The sequence below is a fragment of the Lissotriton vulgaris genome, chromosome 6, assembly GCF_964263255.1.
Source record: "Lissotriton vulgaris chromosome 6, aLisVul1.2, whole genome shotgun sequence".
Classification (NCBI taxonomy): Eukaryota; Metazoa; Chordata; class Amphibia; order Caudata; family Salamandridae; genus Lissotriton; species Lissotriton vulgaris.
The window spans coordinates 1628774848-1628789508 of record NC_141694.1 but is presented as its reverse complement, the minus strand read 5'-3'; the positions used below and the strand labels follow the sequence as shown (position 1 = coordinate 1628789508).

At 46.0% G+C, this 14661-nt stretch overlaps 1 protein-coding gene across 1 annotated transcript in view; it reads right to left on the bottom strand.

Moving 5' to 3' along the window:
* Positions 1 to 14661, bottom strand: part of LRPPRC (leucine rich pentatricopeptide repeat containing) — a 675215-nt gene that overhangs the window by 133207 nt on the left and 527347 nt on the right. Inside the window, exons 28-30 of the mRNA XM_086927797.1 lie at positions 9496 to 9638; positions 9256 to 9367; positions 7097 to 7223 (exon numbers count right to left, since the gene is read on the bottom strand). Of these exons, the coding sequence (XP_086783923.1) occupies positions 7097 to 7223; positions 9256 to 9367; positions 9496 to 9638 (382 nt within the window). The remainder of the gene's footprint in view (positions 1 to 7096; positions 7224 to 9255; positions 9368 to 9495; positions 9639 to 14661) is intronic.

Below are 14661 nucleotides of genomic sequence, written 5' to 3'. Positions count from 1 at the left end.
GAAGTAAAGGTCTTGACGATAATCTTTGATGCAATGTCTCGAGGATAACCGTAGTCTTCGCAGTAGAGACAGGCATTTCTATATTAAGTTTCGCTGCTCCACGACAAAGAACCTCATTAAATGTGATTATGTCATCAATCGGCGATATCCTACTTGGAGGAGTCGACGACAACGTCGGTGAGTAATTTCTCTTTGAATCCGTAGACTTTGTCGAAGATCTCGTATCACGTCTCTTGGATGAACGGTGATGTGAAGACCTCGGAGAAGGTGAAGTCCGCCTTCTCGCTGATGGAGATTTCCTCTGCGGAGTACGCTCACGCCTCACAGGAGAATGGATCACTCGTAAAAGAGTTGACCTTGATCTTGACACGGCCTTTCCGACACCGGCGACCTGGACCTAGACCTTGGAAGGTGGATTCTCCTTATCTTCCAGCCTCTTAGTTCTCCCAACCATCGTGGAGAGGTATTAGCCCCTGTAGGTGAAGGCGCTCTTGAGGGCTCTGGGGAGATTTGTACAATCTTCAGCCCAGGGGAGGAAGAAGTACTCCCAGAATAAGCCACAGAAACCTGAGATCGTTCTTTAGAAACCGTTCTAGGCCTCTTAGCTGCAGGAGACCTGGATCGCGGTCTCCTCGACGTCGATCTTTCCAAAGGCGATCTTCTCGAAGGTGTCCTTCTCGATAGCGACCTCCTCGGCGACGACCTCCTCGGCGACGATTTCCTCAACGGAGACACCCTCGGCGTCGACTTTCTCGACGGCGACCTCCTCGACGTCGAGTGTCTCTTAGGTGATGGCGTCATGTGCCTAGACGACGGCGCTTTTCTCGGCGTCGTGTGCCTCGACGCCACCTGACCTGGACTCTTCGACATCGAAACCTCCAATGCCCGGTTCGGCGTCGATGTCATAGCGCCTCTTGATGGCGACCTTGACTGACCTTTCGAGCCTCTCGACAGTGAACGTCGACGTCGATGAGACGACGTCGAGTCCCGTCCTCTCGTAGCCGTAGGGGAGCCAGACTTGGATCGCCTATGCTCATGGCGTTTCTCACCTCTCATCGACAGCAAATTCTTCTTCGACGGCGACTTCGACGGAAGACGTGACGCTGATTTCGACGATTTTGAACATACCAGAACTTTAGAAGAAGATCTGTCCCTCGAAGTTGTGGGGAACGATGTTTTCTCTTCTCCCCTCTTTCCTTACATTCTTTTTGCTGAGAAGAAGGTTTCCTGGAGTGAAAGTCTTCTCTTCAACTCACGGTTTCTCCTCTGTCATGCAGGAACTGAAGCCTGCTCTTCTCTCTCTCTCTTAAAGTTCTGTTTGACAACTTGCTGCAATGGTAGCAAAGTTCTGGCTTGTGTGTAGATGGAAGACAAGCCACACAGACCGAATGTGTGTCTGTCTTGGACATTTTTTTACCACAGGCCGGACACTTAATAAATAAGGCCGGCATTGTGACTGGAAAAAAAGGCCAAAAAAACACAAAAAATTGTTGATTTAGTCAGATAATGACTAAAGACGTTGAGTAAAGACAAAAAATTGAAAGAACTACCAGAAGAAAGTGAAATAATACACCAACTGGCAAGCTCGATGCTCCAGGATCCTCACAGAAGGAGGCGGAAAAAAGAACTGACCTAACTGTCACCTGTGGTGCATGATGGGAGCCTGGAGTCAAAGGCACGGCACCAGTTTTTTTCCTATTGTTACAATGCAGCCTATCTAGGCTAAAGCTGCCTCTATGATCCTGCCTGTTTTACCTTTGAAAATAAAGGTTGTGTGTTTCAAAGTCAACAAAGGCAGTGCTTTCATTTTTTGCATTTTCATATAATGTAATTTATATGTCTTTATTTAACAAATGTGAAGATTTTTCAGGCATTTGGGGGCAGTCTTTTGAGCCTAGTATGGTTATTTAGGGCTGCGTATGTATATGTATGTATATATATATATATATATATATATATATATATATATATATATATATATATATATATATATCTGGCTATTGCTCCGGGGTCCCGCACGAGGGCGGGACTATTCAGTGCTTATGACTTTGATGAGTATCCCCATAAGAAGATTTATGGTGGAGGAGGACTGTGTGACAGAGGGAGAGGGCCGACGGCGTTCCAGTATCTCTCCATTATTGGCATTGGGAAGGAAGGACTGGAAGAAGGAACCCCCTCAAAAGCCAGTCTCATCTTTCGGGGAAGAGGTTCCAGAGTGTGTGGTGGAAGCGGTTTTACTTTGATCTTGCCTGGGACTGAATGAATAAAAAGGCACTATTGTCTGGCGTTCACTTTCTGTTGGAGCCTCCCCAGTATCGGTGCTTCGATGTCCATAACTCCAGAGGTCAACGAGGGTCTGGAGGTTGGCTAAGGCTCAAGTAAGGTGTTTGCTTTGGCAGAGACTTTTAAAGTCAAAGATGGAGCCCTTGGCGTTGGCTTTGGATGGGACGGATGGTTTTCAATGCCATTGGTGTGGCTCAGGGCCAAAGGTTGCTGGATTTCAATGCTCTTGCCTTGAGGCTTGCCTGCTCTGAAGCCTTTTGCCGGTGCCAACCTAAGTGTGGAGGGGCCCATAGCTTATCTTTTCTAGGCATTTGTGCTTGAGACTCCGTCAGGAGCCACACACACTACTACTCTATACTTGGGTACCTACAATGTTAAACAGAAAGAACTAGAAGAACAAGTTAATGTTGGATGACCCTCTTTCTGCTAGATACTTATAAAATGGCATATTACTCATATCTAGAATATTCTTCATGTGCTAAGTTGGATACCATGTGCAGCTATGTTGTGCCATACATCTCCGCGTTTGCCTCATTCTGCCCACACAGTGAAAGACAGCGCCAGATTTAAGCACCACCCCTTGATAGAATCTTTGCATGGTCTTGGACACAGAGCATAGAACACTTGAAGATACCAGTATGCATATCTCTAATTTGGGATATTTTTAGATGGTGATAAAAGACCACTTCACAGAATGGGTAGGTGGGAGCATAGTCAAGAATCTGAGGTTAGACAAGAGCGTCCAGTAGAAATAGTGTTACTGAAGGTAAGTAACATGTTCTCATGATGGAACCACTGATTCTTCACCTTTAGAATAGAAACTACAGCAGTACCTCCTAAAGGTGCAGGGTCTGTGGAGTGGACTCAGCTCAAAATGTGCCGGAACGAATGGGTAAAGTACCCTTCCCATCAGACTGGCAGTAGTGCTTCATGAACATATGCACTGATGCCCATGCCGCAGCGTAATAGATATCAAGAACATGGCGCTCTGCATGCAAACGCAGTGCTAGCAACTTCGGCCCTGGTGTAATTAGCGAGCAATCCTTCTGGAAGCTGATTCTTGGCCAATGCACATCAGGTCTTAATGTGGAGGATAATCCACCTCGAAAAATACTTTTCTTTGCCCTTGAGATCCCCACAAAATTGTGATTCTCTTCCAGATGGCTTCTGGTAGGATCAATATAAAAGCTCAGGTTCTTTTGGGGTCCAGACAATGAAGACTCTCCTCTTTTGAGAAGTGAGGTAGAGCAAAGAAAGTTTGGAGGATGATGGATTGCCTAACATGAAAAGGAGTCATGGCTTTTGCCAAAAAGGGTGCCTTGTTCATTAACACCAGTTTGTCTGGGGAAAAAAAGGTGAAGTAGGGAAGCCGCAATAAGAGGATCCTGGAGCTCACTCATGGGACAAGCCCAGGTGATTGCAACGAGGAAGATCGTTTTCAGAGTCAGAAGACGCAACAAGCAACTATGCACTGGCTTGAACTGGTTGCACAAGGGGAAGGACAGGTCCAAATTAAAGCCTACTGTGGCATTTAAAACTGTGTGGGTGGGAACATGGGTGTCAAGTCTTTAACAACATCACAACAGGTAATATAAATAAAGACAGTTGGTCAGGCAAATGCAAAAGGCCGAAAGGATAAAAAAAAAAATTACTTTCAAAGTTCACACTACAAGGCCTGGCTGGGCCAAAGACAAAACATGCAATTAAACATCCAACAGTTTGCCTTTTAAGTGGTCTGTATTGTGTGTTCCAAAGCAGGCCACAAATTAGTCCAAGCCTCCGGTGTAAATGAACTTTGTAAGGGGATGTCAGGCCGCAGAATGACATTCACAACCCCCAGAAGTAGACTAAACGCAGTCAACTGCACCACTCAATATCTACACATGGTAGTGTAGATTGCTCAGATTCAGGTGAAAAACTCTGCCCTGCTATTGCAAGAGAAGCTCCTCTGAAAGCAGTAGTCTAAACAGAGAACTAATGCTCATAGACAACAATTACAGGCACCACACTTGTGGCCCAATTTGAAGCCACTAGGATGAGATGACATGGGTCCAGTCTTTCCTGACCAACTTTAGAACTCTGGACAGAAGAGGCAGAAAGGTTTATAGTAGTCCCATGCTCCACTATAGCATGAATACATGTCCTAGGAGAGAACATTCTTGGGCACTCTAACACGGAGATGTTTTGACATTGCAGGTTCGACTGTGGTGTAAAGATCTAACCAGAGTTCTCCCTATTTTTTAGGGGTGTGGTTTGGGGGGGGGGGGGGGGGTAGGTATGAGTAGGGGGGAGTGTTATATAGCACAAACGCGACCCGAAGGTATCAAAGCATTTTACATGAGCACCACATGCGTTACAGCCAGACAAAAACATTATGTTAGGCACAGGGAGATTAAGTGATTTGCCTAGAATCACAGGATGTTTAGCCTCCCTGCCGAGACTTGAACGCTATTCCCCAGCTTCTAGGTCGACCCCTCCAGCCATTAGGCCACATCCTTTGCTGGAAGCAGCTCTACACCACCTGAGAGTGTAGCTGCCGTATGTGAGTCACTAGTCATTGCTGGCTACGTTTGTCTACCCTGACTCGCAAAGCTCCTACCACATGGTTCACGACCAGGAAGATGCCCTGACGATTCAGTTAGAACCAGAAGCAAATGGCCTCCTGGCATATAGCTCAGAACCTCACCTTGCCTTGCTTACTGCAATACCATATGGCAATGGCGTTGTTTTGTGGACATGAGCAAGCCTCCTCTTGGAGGGCAGGAAGGCTTTGACCACCAAGCAAATGGTCTGCAAATCTAGCAATCTTATGTGGAGGCAGGTCTCTGCTGGAGACCAGTCCTCTGATCTCCATCTCTCCCAGATGACCTCCTCAACCCAGCAGTGGCACATCAGTCATCACTGTCCACTCTGACTGGAGTAAGGAGAGGGGTCTGTAGCAGGTCCAAGTGCAGTCAAACGGCCACCACTGTATATCTTTTGCAGTCATCTATGACACCTGGATGAAATCGGACGGGTTCCCTTGGTTTTGGTCCCATTTGAAATTCCACTACAGAGCCTGCAAGTACTATCTGGCATGGACGAAGAGCAAGAACACAAAGTCAGTAGGCCAAGAAGTCACCATCCTCACCGAGACCAAAGACGAGGCCAAAATATTGGCATCGTAGTCCAAATGTTCCGGAGGGAAGGCCTGAAAGTGCAATGTATCCAGGATGACTCCAATGAAAGGGAGCCTCTAGAAAGGAGTCAAGTGTTTGGCACGTGAATCCCAGTGATGTAAGAAGGTTCTTCATCATCTAGAGGTGGTCCATGACTGGCTAGGGTGAGCTCACCATCATCAGTCAGATGTCAAGATGGGGGAAGACAGGTAGACCCCTACCTCTGAAGGTAGGTTGCGACCATTACCATCACCATGGGGGAACACCTGAGGTGCACTAATGAGGTAAAAAGGGAACATAGCAAACTGAAAACGTTTGTGGCTCACCTTGAATTGCAGGTAGAGCCTGTGGGCCTGCGGAACAGGGATATGGAAATAGGAGTCCTGCAGGTCCAACACAACCACCAAGTCTCCTGGATCTAAGGCATATAGTACATAGGCCAGCAGGAGCATCTTGAATTTCTCCTTCCGCAGGAGGAAACAGAGGTTTAAGATCTAACATGGGAAGAAGGCCTCTGCTCTTTTTCAGCACAATATAACAGGAGTCACACTTAGTTCAGGTCTGAGGTCAGGGACCTCTCTATGGCTTCTTTCTGTAAAATAACCTGAACGTTTTGCAGAACCGGGAACATATGGTACTCTGACAGACTTTCTGATGTTGGTGGAAGATGCAGCAAGATGAAAAGGGATGGCAGGGCATAGCCCTGTTAAACCTCCTGCAGGACCCACCTGTTGGGTGTTATGGCTTGCCACCTGTGAATAAAATGAGTGACATTGCCCTCCAATGGGGCAGTTGTGTGCCACATAGGGTAAACTAAAGTAGCTTGGAGGCTGCTGAGTGGAGGCTCAGTGGTTTGCTCTCCTCTACCCTGCACCCAAAAGGACTATGGTGTTGTACCTTGACGATAACTGTAAGTGAGACCCTCAGCGATGCTTTGAAAGGGGTAAAATTGTTGGGGACACTGACCTGGAGTTTTGGACTGACAGAGCACCCAGTTACTGGACTCCCTTTGAATCCCTGAAGGCAAGAACATTTATGATGGCTATTCTCCTAATAAATATCTCAATGGGAAGTAAAACCTTTTTGCATGGCTGCTTTCAACGAGGTGCAGAAGACTTTGAATGTTTGCAGCACTATGTAAATTGATATGAAAATAAAATTGATGGTTTGCTATGAACCCCGTAGAAAAAATTGAAACAGGCTTACATTAATTTTGATGACGACATTTTCAGCCACAGATCTTGTGTTATGCTAACTCATTGAGTGTGGATAAGGAAATCATTTTTAGCTCTGTCAGACGAACACCTCATTTTAACCAGACTGAACACATGCCAAATTAAAACTTATTAATAAGGCTTTCAACATAAAAAAAAGGCAGACTAGCATTAGACATCGTAAGTGTAGAGGCATGGAAATTAAAATCTTGGATGACGGCAACGGAAACACATTGTCTCCATAACAAATCAAGTTGCACCTTTGGTCTAATAGGAAGAACTGGTCAGCCGAGAGCAGGCCTCTGGCAAGAGTATAACAAAAACATTTAGAGGCCTGAAAGTCTGTTTGTTTCTGATGAATTGCATCGTGTAAGCATCACAAAGTTATTTGATAAATGTTAGGAATAAAAAATGCTCACTAAAAAATCCAACAAAACATACCGCTCTTTCACTTTCATGGCTTCTTCTAAATAACCCTCTGAGAGCAATGCTTTTATCAGGCTAGAATAGGTGGCTGCATTAAATACAATTCCACTCCTTTCTGCGTGTAGAAAAATGCCATGAGCTTCTGAAACAAAAAATTAAAAATACATTGAGTATAATGATGTGGAAAACAAAACATCTGAATTCCAAAACATTCTGCATCTTTCAACGTTAACACTATGTATCCTCTTTAAACATACTCTGTTATCGGACCCTCATTAAAAGCTACATATCATTACTCTTTCGGGGGTACACATTGAATTATTTACCAGGGACGTATTTCACATCGAGAGACTCCGCTCCACATTTTGGTGTAGTGACATTCTTAGTGAACATCTCAAGTTCCCTACAGCGCGCAATATGGCATCACCCAAGATGTAAAGCAAAAACCTGCTTTTCAAATAACACTACAACAGTTTTGCCATTTATAACTAATACAATGATCAGTATTACCCAATGAAATAAATAAATGAAACATCGTCCAGTCCCTCACCCACTTTACTTTTCTGGATGTGTACATATAACTAAAGGTAATGGCATTTTTAAGTGCTAAATACCCGATCGGTTCACTCCAAACAAGGAGAACTGATACTGAGGAGAGGCATGCCTTTTCCCTAAACTGGCATGTTGAATGAACAAGGCTTAAGGCCGTCTTTAAGAATGCAGAGTACTCTGTTCAGCTGGGCTTAACTTCAACAGGCTGAACTGAAAGGCAAAAGCCTGCTAACCAGTTGTACATTAATCATAGACTTAATTACAAGTGGAGAAGTGTGGCTCAATGGTTAGAGCGGCAGACCCTGATGCAGAGGTCTAGCCCGGGACCAGGGTTCAATTCCCCGCCTCGGCGGGTCCTGGGCTCAAAAATTCCACGGACCTGATAATTCTGGCCTCGGTGCCTATTCCAATCATGGAGTCCCACTCTGCAATTCTGGGCAATAGCTTGTTTAATCTCCACAACGGCCCCCACAACGCTAAGGATGCCTGGCCTCCACCTTGGGGGTGCCCAGGAGTGGACGCCTCACAGGGAAAGCCAGGATGGGTTCCACAGCGGTATTCGTACAAGCGCCTTGAGACCCTTGCGGGTGAGTAGTGCGCTATACAAGTATCAATTTACAATTTACAAGTACTGCTGGGCAATGGGTTGAGGTGCTGAATCCTGATCTGTTCAATCCAAAAGCACGTGTTTAAGCATTGTGGTGGTCGATTAACACCGCAGGGATCAACACCAATTTTAATGGTCTTTTTTTGTACGGTTTCTGTATGTATTCTACAGCAGTAAAATAGCACTGACTAGCTAGAGTAATTAAACAAGTGCAGGAAATCCAATCATCAAGAGCAGTCAAACACAGTATATAACACATATGGGCTTGTATTTCAAGTTGCCAAAAATTAAGCTTGAACGTCTCACAAAATTGTGGCTCGATAAGACAGTCAAGTGGTTGAACAATAGAATCATCAGCCATGTCAAATGAACAGCAAGTCTTTTTCTCACGGTTATTGAAGTAGTTGTGTCAGCCCCACTATCTCATTGGCAAGGGCATCACCTCTAATCTTGAGACCTTCCACAGACACATTTGTAAGATAAGCATGCTTTTGGATCTCCCCTCCTGAGGTTAGACGGCTAGAGATCTTCTTGCTTTAGGAAAATCATTTTCTCACCACTTAAGTAGGCAATGTATCAGTCCGGGTTGTCAATAGAGCCATTCTCTCTGCCGTTTTAGACAATGAGAGACCAAGGTAATTTCTATCAAGTCAACGCACCAATCAACATTAGTGTGACTCTAGAGTCGTCGATGCAAGTCAAAACCAACCTAAGAGTGCAGTTGCCAAGATGCCACAGTGATATCCATGTTGGGACTCTTATGCAACCTCAAACTTCTTCTGTCGGTTTTGAGGCACCAGAACAGAAATTGAACCTTCTACAAGCTCATCAGATACTGCTAAACAGCTTAAACTTGCGGATTATGAGTAAGAGCTCCTCAGCCGGAAACATGTCTCTATGGTCTTCTGCTAAATATTCAAAAGGGGCACTCAACAAATACAAATAAAAAGTAATAGAAGTCAGGGCATATATAATAATTATGCCCTCTGATTCGGTCAGCATTACAGGATATTACCTTTCCCATTATTATTTTTGCAGAGAGCAAATATCTTCTTTTGATACAGTGCATCTGCCGAAGATGTTGAAGAGTAATCATTTTTTGGTGCTACAGCTTCTTCATACCAATTCTTAAAAAATAAAGAACAGTATATCAAATACAGAAATGTTATCTTTTGTATCAAAGATGCTGAAAACCGCATGTTTGATATACATTGACATAAAATAAAGGCAAACTCGAAGTAAAATATTTAATTACCTCGGGAACGTCAAATGGAACTTCCTGACCATTTCTCTTGAAGAGATCAGCTAATACCTTTAAAGTTCTCTCTCGTGGTATAATGTTTTCTTCCTGCATTTTAGTCCATATGGCATCTGCTTTTTGCCACTCATTATTTTCTTCTAAAATAAAAGATCAGGAAACGCTTGAGAAATGGTCCACTTAGTGTTAATCATAAGCCATGTAAACATCGAGAAACAACTGATGAAGCAAGACACAAAAGTCATACACCATAGACTAAGTAATAGAGTAACAATTTACTTAACTTTGGTACAAATATTTTTGGGCGGATACTATATGTTCCTGTACATGGAAGAAATCATGCTGGAATCAAAATCTAAAAATACTTAACAAGTGCTACAAAGGCATAGGGAATGTGCAACTAGGCGTCTAACATACTTATAATGAAAAGTGATTAAGCATGTGCAGGGATATTTAGTACCTATTGAAGGTAAACTTTCCGGCTATTCCAGAAGGGTATGCCATGATAGACCACTTAAGCATAATTCATAGAGCTGATCCCTCAGTCTGTTGTCATCCGGTACGGACATCACTTTGTGAGGCAGTCTCTTCCATACTGAAGTCATTAAAGCCCAGAGAATCCTTTGCACAGGAAATTGGAAGTCTCCTTTGAGCCAATGACTACACAGTCCTGAGACTTTCCCTTCCATTAGAGTCACAGACAGTGATACAGCTGCCCCTTTGCAAACCACGTAAGGCCTAGACCTTGAACAAGTTGTAGAAGGTCCAACACACCAGACCGGACATAACAATGACGGTATTGGTTTACCAAAAATACTGCTTTAGTCAATATAACTACTCTTCTCTTAAGGTGGGCAGATCACGGTGCAGTCCTATTTAATCTAAATTACAATCAATTAGATCACAGTGCCATAGTTCTCCCTCTTACAATGACCACACAAGCTGGGCACAAATTCCACAGGACCCTTTTATTCGAAAGTTAGAGGCTTGGGTACTGGCGTGGTCAGAGGACAAAGACACAGCTGTTTCAAATTATACACAACGGCTGGGAGAAACTGCTAATTTATGGGCACTGGTCAGAGTGTCAAAGTCTAAGAGATGCAATCCCTTAGCTCCCTGGTTCTCAGAGGACCTTAGACCAAAAACAGATGCAGGAGACAGGAAAAAATATGGGGAAAACATTATAGCGAGTTAGAGAAAACTAAATATAAAACGTTTTCAGCAGACTATAAGGACATGATTATCAAGGAAAAAACATCTTACTTTACACAAAAGATAGAAGCCGCAAAAATCCCTATCCAATAACTATTTCAGATTATTAAATTGACATTGGAAACATCCAATACATTGATAAACAAGTCAATCATTTTGCAACACACTAGCTGACCTTTTCACCACAAAGTTGAAGTGCATAATGGGCTCTCAGCACCTGTCACTCCCTTCTCTAATGATTTCATTCCTTAAATTAGTTATGTACAGATTGAGAACTTTAAAGAGTTCACCCTTCCAACTAAGGAGAAAGTAGTGACTTTGATTAAATCTACTAAATCCGGGTTGCCACCCAAACACTGCCCTCTGAGGGTGACTAAATTAGCTCCTGAAACTATTGCCTCGTAATTAACCAACATCGTCCAACTTATTCTAAGTCTTTGCCAGCTAAAATAGTTGAAAAGCTCATGAATAAGCAATTAGTTAATCACATTCAACATAATAATCTCCTAGACCCAACTCAATTTGGATTCCATAGTGGCCATAGCACTGAGACAGCACTAATTAAAGCCACTGAGGAGATCAGGTGGTCAATAGACCAGGGAGGCATTGCAGCCCTCATCCTATTAGATCTATCAGAAGCATTTGGCACCATCAACCAGAGCGGCAGATAGATAATTTGGTAATAATTGGGATCAGTGACAGTTTGGGATCTGTTAAGCTCTTTCCTCCTGGGCAGAGAACAGTTCGTAGCATTTGGTGAGTTTGTCTCCCAGCCTTTTTCTTTACCCTGTGAGGTCCCTCAAGGGTCCTCGGTTAGTCCTACTTTACTTAATGTTTATGTCACCTCTCTAGCTAAATGAATAAGATCTATTGAGTTTTCCCTTGCTTCCTATGCAGAGAACACACGAACGGTTTTGTCTCTGGCAAGTGGTGATAATGGGGTAGGGTCTAGATTCCGCTATTGCAGGCTGGTAGTCAGTGGTTGGATGGAAGAGAATTGTTTGAAGCTGAACTCTGGAAATATAGAAGTTCTGCTATTTGGTTCCCAGCCCTCTTTTTGGAACCCCCCCAACTGCTGGCCGCAAGATTGGGTGTACTTCCTACACCAGTTACAAAGACTCGGAATTTGGGAGTATTAAGGATCATAAAGAACAAGTTACTTACCTTCGCTAACAATGTATCTGTAAGAGACATATTTGTTATAGATTCCTTACCTTAGAATTACCCCCAGGCGTCAGACTGGATCCGGAGAATTCTTCCCTTAGCAGTACCCCTGCGAGTCGAAAGGTGGCGTTGTGGTTGCCAGGATGATGTTGTGGTACCTACTTAGATACCACCCTTGCACGCTGACCTAAGTGGTTTCTTTTTCAGCGCCAGCCTAGGGCAGATCTGGTGAAAGCTTGCCCCTTAGTCATTTTTTGACTAAACTTTTTCCACTTTTGTGGACGTCTTTTTTCGAGTCTTTGACTCCTGGTGCACAAGGGATGTTCCATCGACAGACCGGCTTGATGCCTTGTGACTTCTGTCACAAGCTGATGTCTATGATGGATCTGCACCTTGTGTGCCTCTGGTGCCTGGAGCGCGACCACGACCCGAAATCGTGCTCCGACCGTCGGGCAATGAATCTGAAGTTTTCGCGGGAGCAGTCCTGAAAGCTTTTGGAGGCGCGGCAGTTGGCTCCCGATCTCGCTCAAAGGGAAGGTCTCGAAACTGGTTGCGGTGTCACGACAACTCCAAGCCTTCGCACTCTTCGGGTAAGTCAAAACACAAGAAGGCAGCGAAGAAGCACCATCGCTCGTCGCCTTCTTGCCTGACGTGACTTGAGACCCGGAGCGTCGTCGCTCTAAGAATCCGTCTCCAGTGCCTGAATCAGGGACGACTCCCCCCGTTTCTGGGAGCCAGGGCGTCCCCTGCCCAACTTCGCACGTTCTATGAAGCCCTTCATTGAATCTTTGGGCAACCTGACTCCGCTGGTGTGCCTTTGTGTCCGGTGGAGCCAGTTGTGGGCCCTGGACCTTCCCTGGCTTGGAGCTGGATCGACCGACGTTGAATCTGATGCCGGAGGGTACTTTTGATCCCTTGTTCATCCCAGGTGTTCCCTATCGCCCTGAGGCTGGTGATGAGGACTGGGAGGGGGTCGCTGGGCCCTTTGACAGGCCAGCTGGAAGAACCGGACTGGAGAGGAATTGGGTGACACCAGAGGTCTGGACACCTTGCCAAACGTTGGCTTGTTTTCTCCCCCTACCGCGACTACGGAGTAGGATGTGTCCTATGCAGTGGTGGTGTGTAGGGCAGCTGAGGCCTTGGGCCTGGAGCTCCCTACAGTGGCAGTCAGGACTAACCTCCTGACAGAGGTGCTTCAACCGGCGGCAACTTCCTCTGAATCCCTCACGAACGTCCTTTTGAGCCCTTGGTCAAATCCCAGCACAAGGCCTCCTGTGGAATGGACGACTGCCTGAGGCTACCGCTTGGCACCGGGCGTTCCCATTTTCCTCACCCAACACCCTTCCCCTGAGAGCTGCATGGTCAAAACTTCCTCTTCCAAGGGCTCATTCCCTTCTGCACCCCAGGACAGGGAATCCAAGAAGCTGGATCATCTTGGAAAGCGCATGTTCTCTTCCTCCAGCTTGGCACTGTGGACCATGAATACCACGTGCCTACTTGGGCCGTTACACCCATACAGTCAGGGACACCGTTGCGCAGTTGCTGCCTCAGTGCCCGGAGGCGGCCCGGACCATTCTCTCCCAGGCAGTGACGGATGAGAGAAACGCAACCAAATTCATAATCAGATCTGGACTGAATACCACGACTCACTAGGCAGAACAATTGCCACGTCGGTAGCCCTTCGGCGCTATGCACGGTTGAGGACATCTGTTTTTTTGGGGTATGTTCAATCAACCCTGCTGGTCAAGCCCTTCGCCTTTTTGGTGACAAGGCAGACTCTGAGCTAGAGCGCTTCAAGGATTCTCGGCTAATGACAGATGCTTGGGCCTCGCTGAGTCTTCCTGCCCACCACAGTCTGCCTGTTGCCCCTTTTGTGACTACGGAAGGGGTACCCCACCAGGTCTGACCCAGTCTAGCCACCGGTCCACACAAGCAGCCCAGCCTCTCCATGGCCACGGACGTGGGACCCAGCGACGTGGGTCTGGGAACCAGTGGGCGGGCCATTCCACCCTTTCCCCCACAGCAGCCTCCAAACACTCCTAGTCTGACCTCCCAGGCCCATCAGCAGCCATTGGCCATCACCTCCCCCCCTGGCAATTCATCACGTCAGACAGGTAGGTTTTGCAGATAGTCCGAAGGGGCTACTTTCTCCCCTTCAGAACTACCCATCCCTCCATGCCGCCGTCTTTCGATCGCATGTCAGAGGACCATTTGGCACTTCTCCGCCAGGAAGTCTCAGCTCTCTTGGCCAAGGGAGCTATGAAGAGGGTCCCTGCACCAGAAGTAGGTTGTTATTCCAGCTACTTTATGGTGCCCAAAAAGGACAAAGGCCTGCGTCCTATCCTGGACCTCAGGGCCCTCAACCGCTTCCTATGGAAAGTGAAGTTCAAAATGTTAACCTTGGCTCAGGTTCTATCTGCCCTCAACCCTGGAGACTGGATGGTGGTGTTGGATTTGCAGGATGCCTATTTTCACATTTTCGTCCTGCAAGCACACAGACGTTACCTACGGTTCACAGTAGGCCACGAGCATTTTCAATTCACTGTGTTCCCCTTCGGCCTTACCAGTGCCCCTCGGGTGTTCACGAAAGTTATGGCGGTGGTCGCAGCTCACCTGCACAGATCAGGGGATACAGTCTTCCCTTATCTTGACGATTGGCTGTTGAAGGCGGGCTCGCCCTGGGCTGTTGTCTCCCACCTCCAGACTACGGCGAACTTCCTGCATTCACTCGGGTTCTCTATTAACATTCTGAAGTCACACCTTACTCTCCTCTCAGTCGCTCCTTTT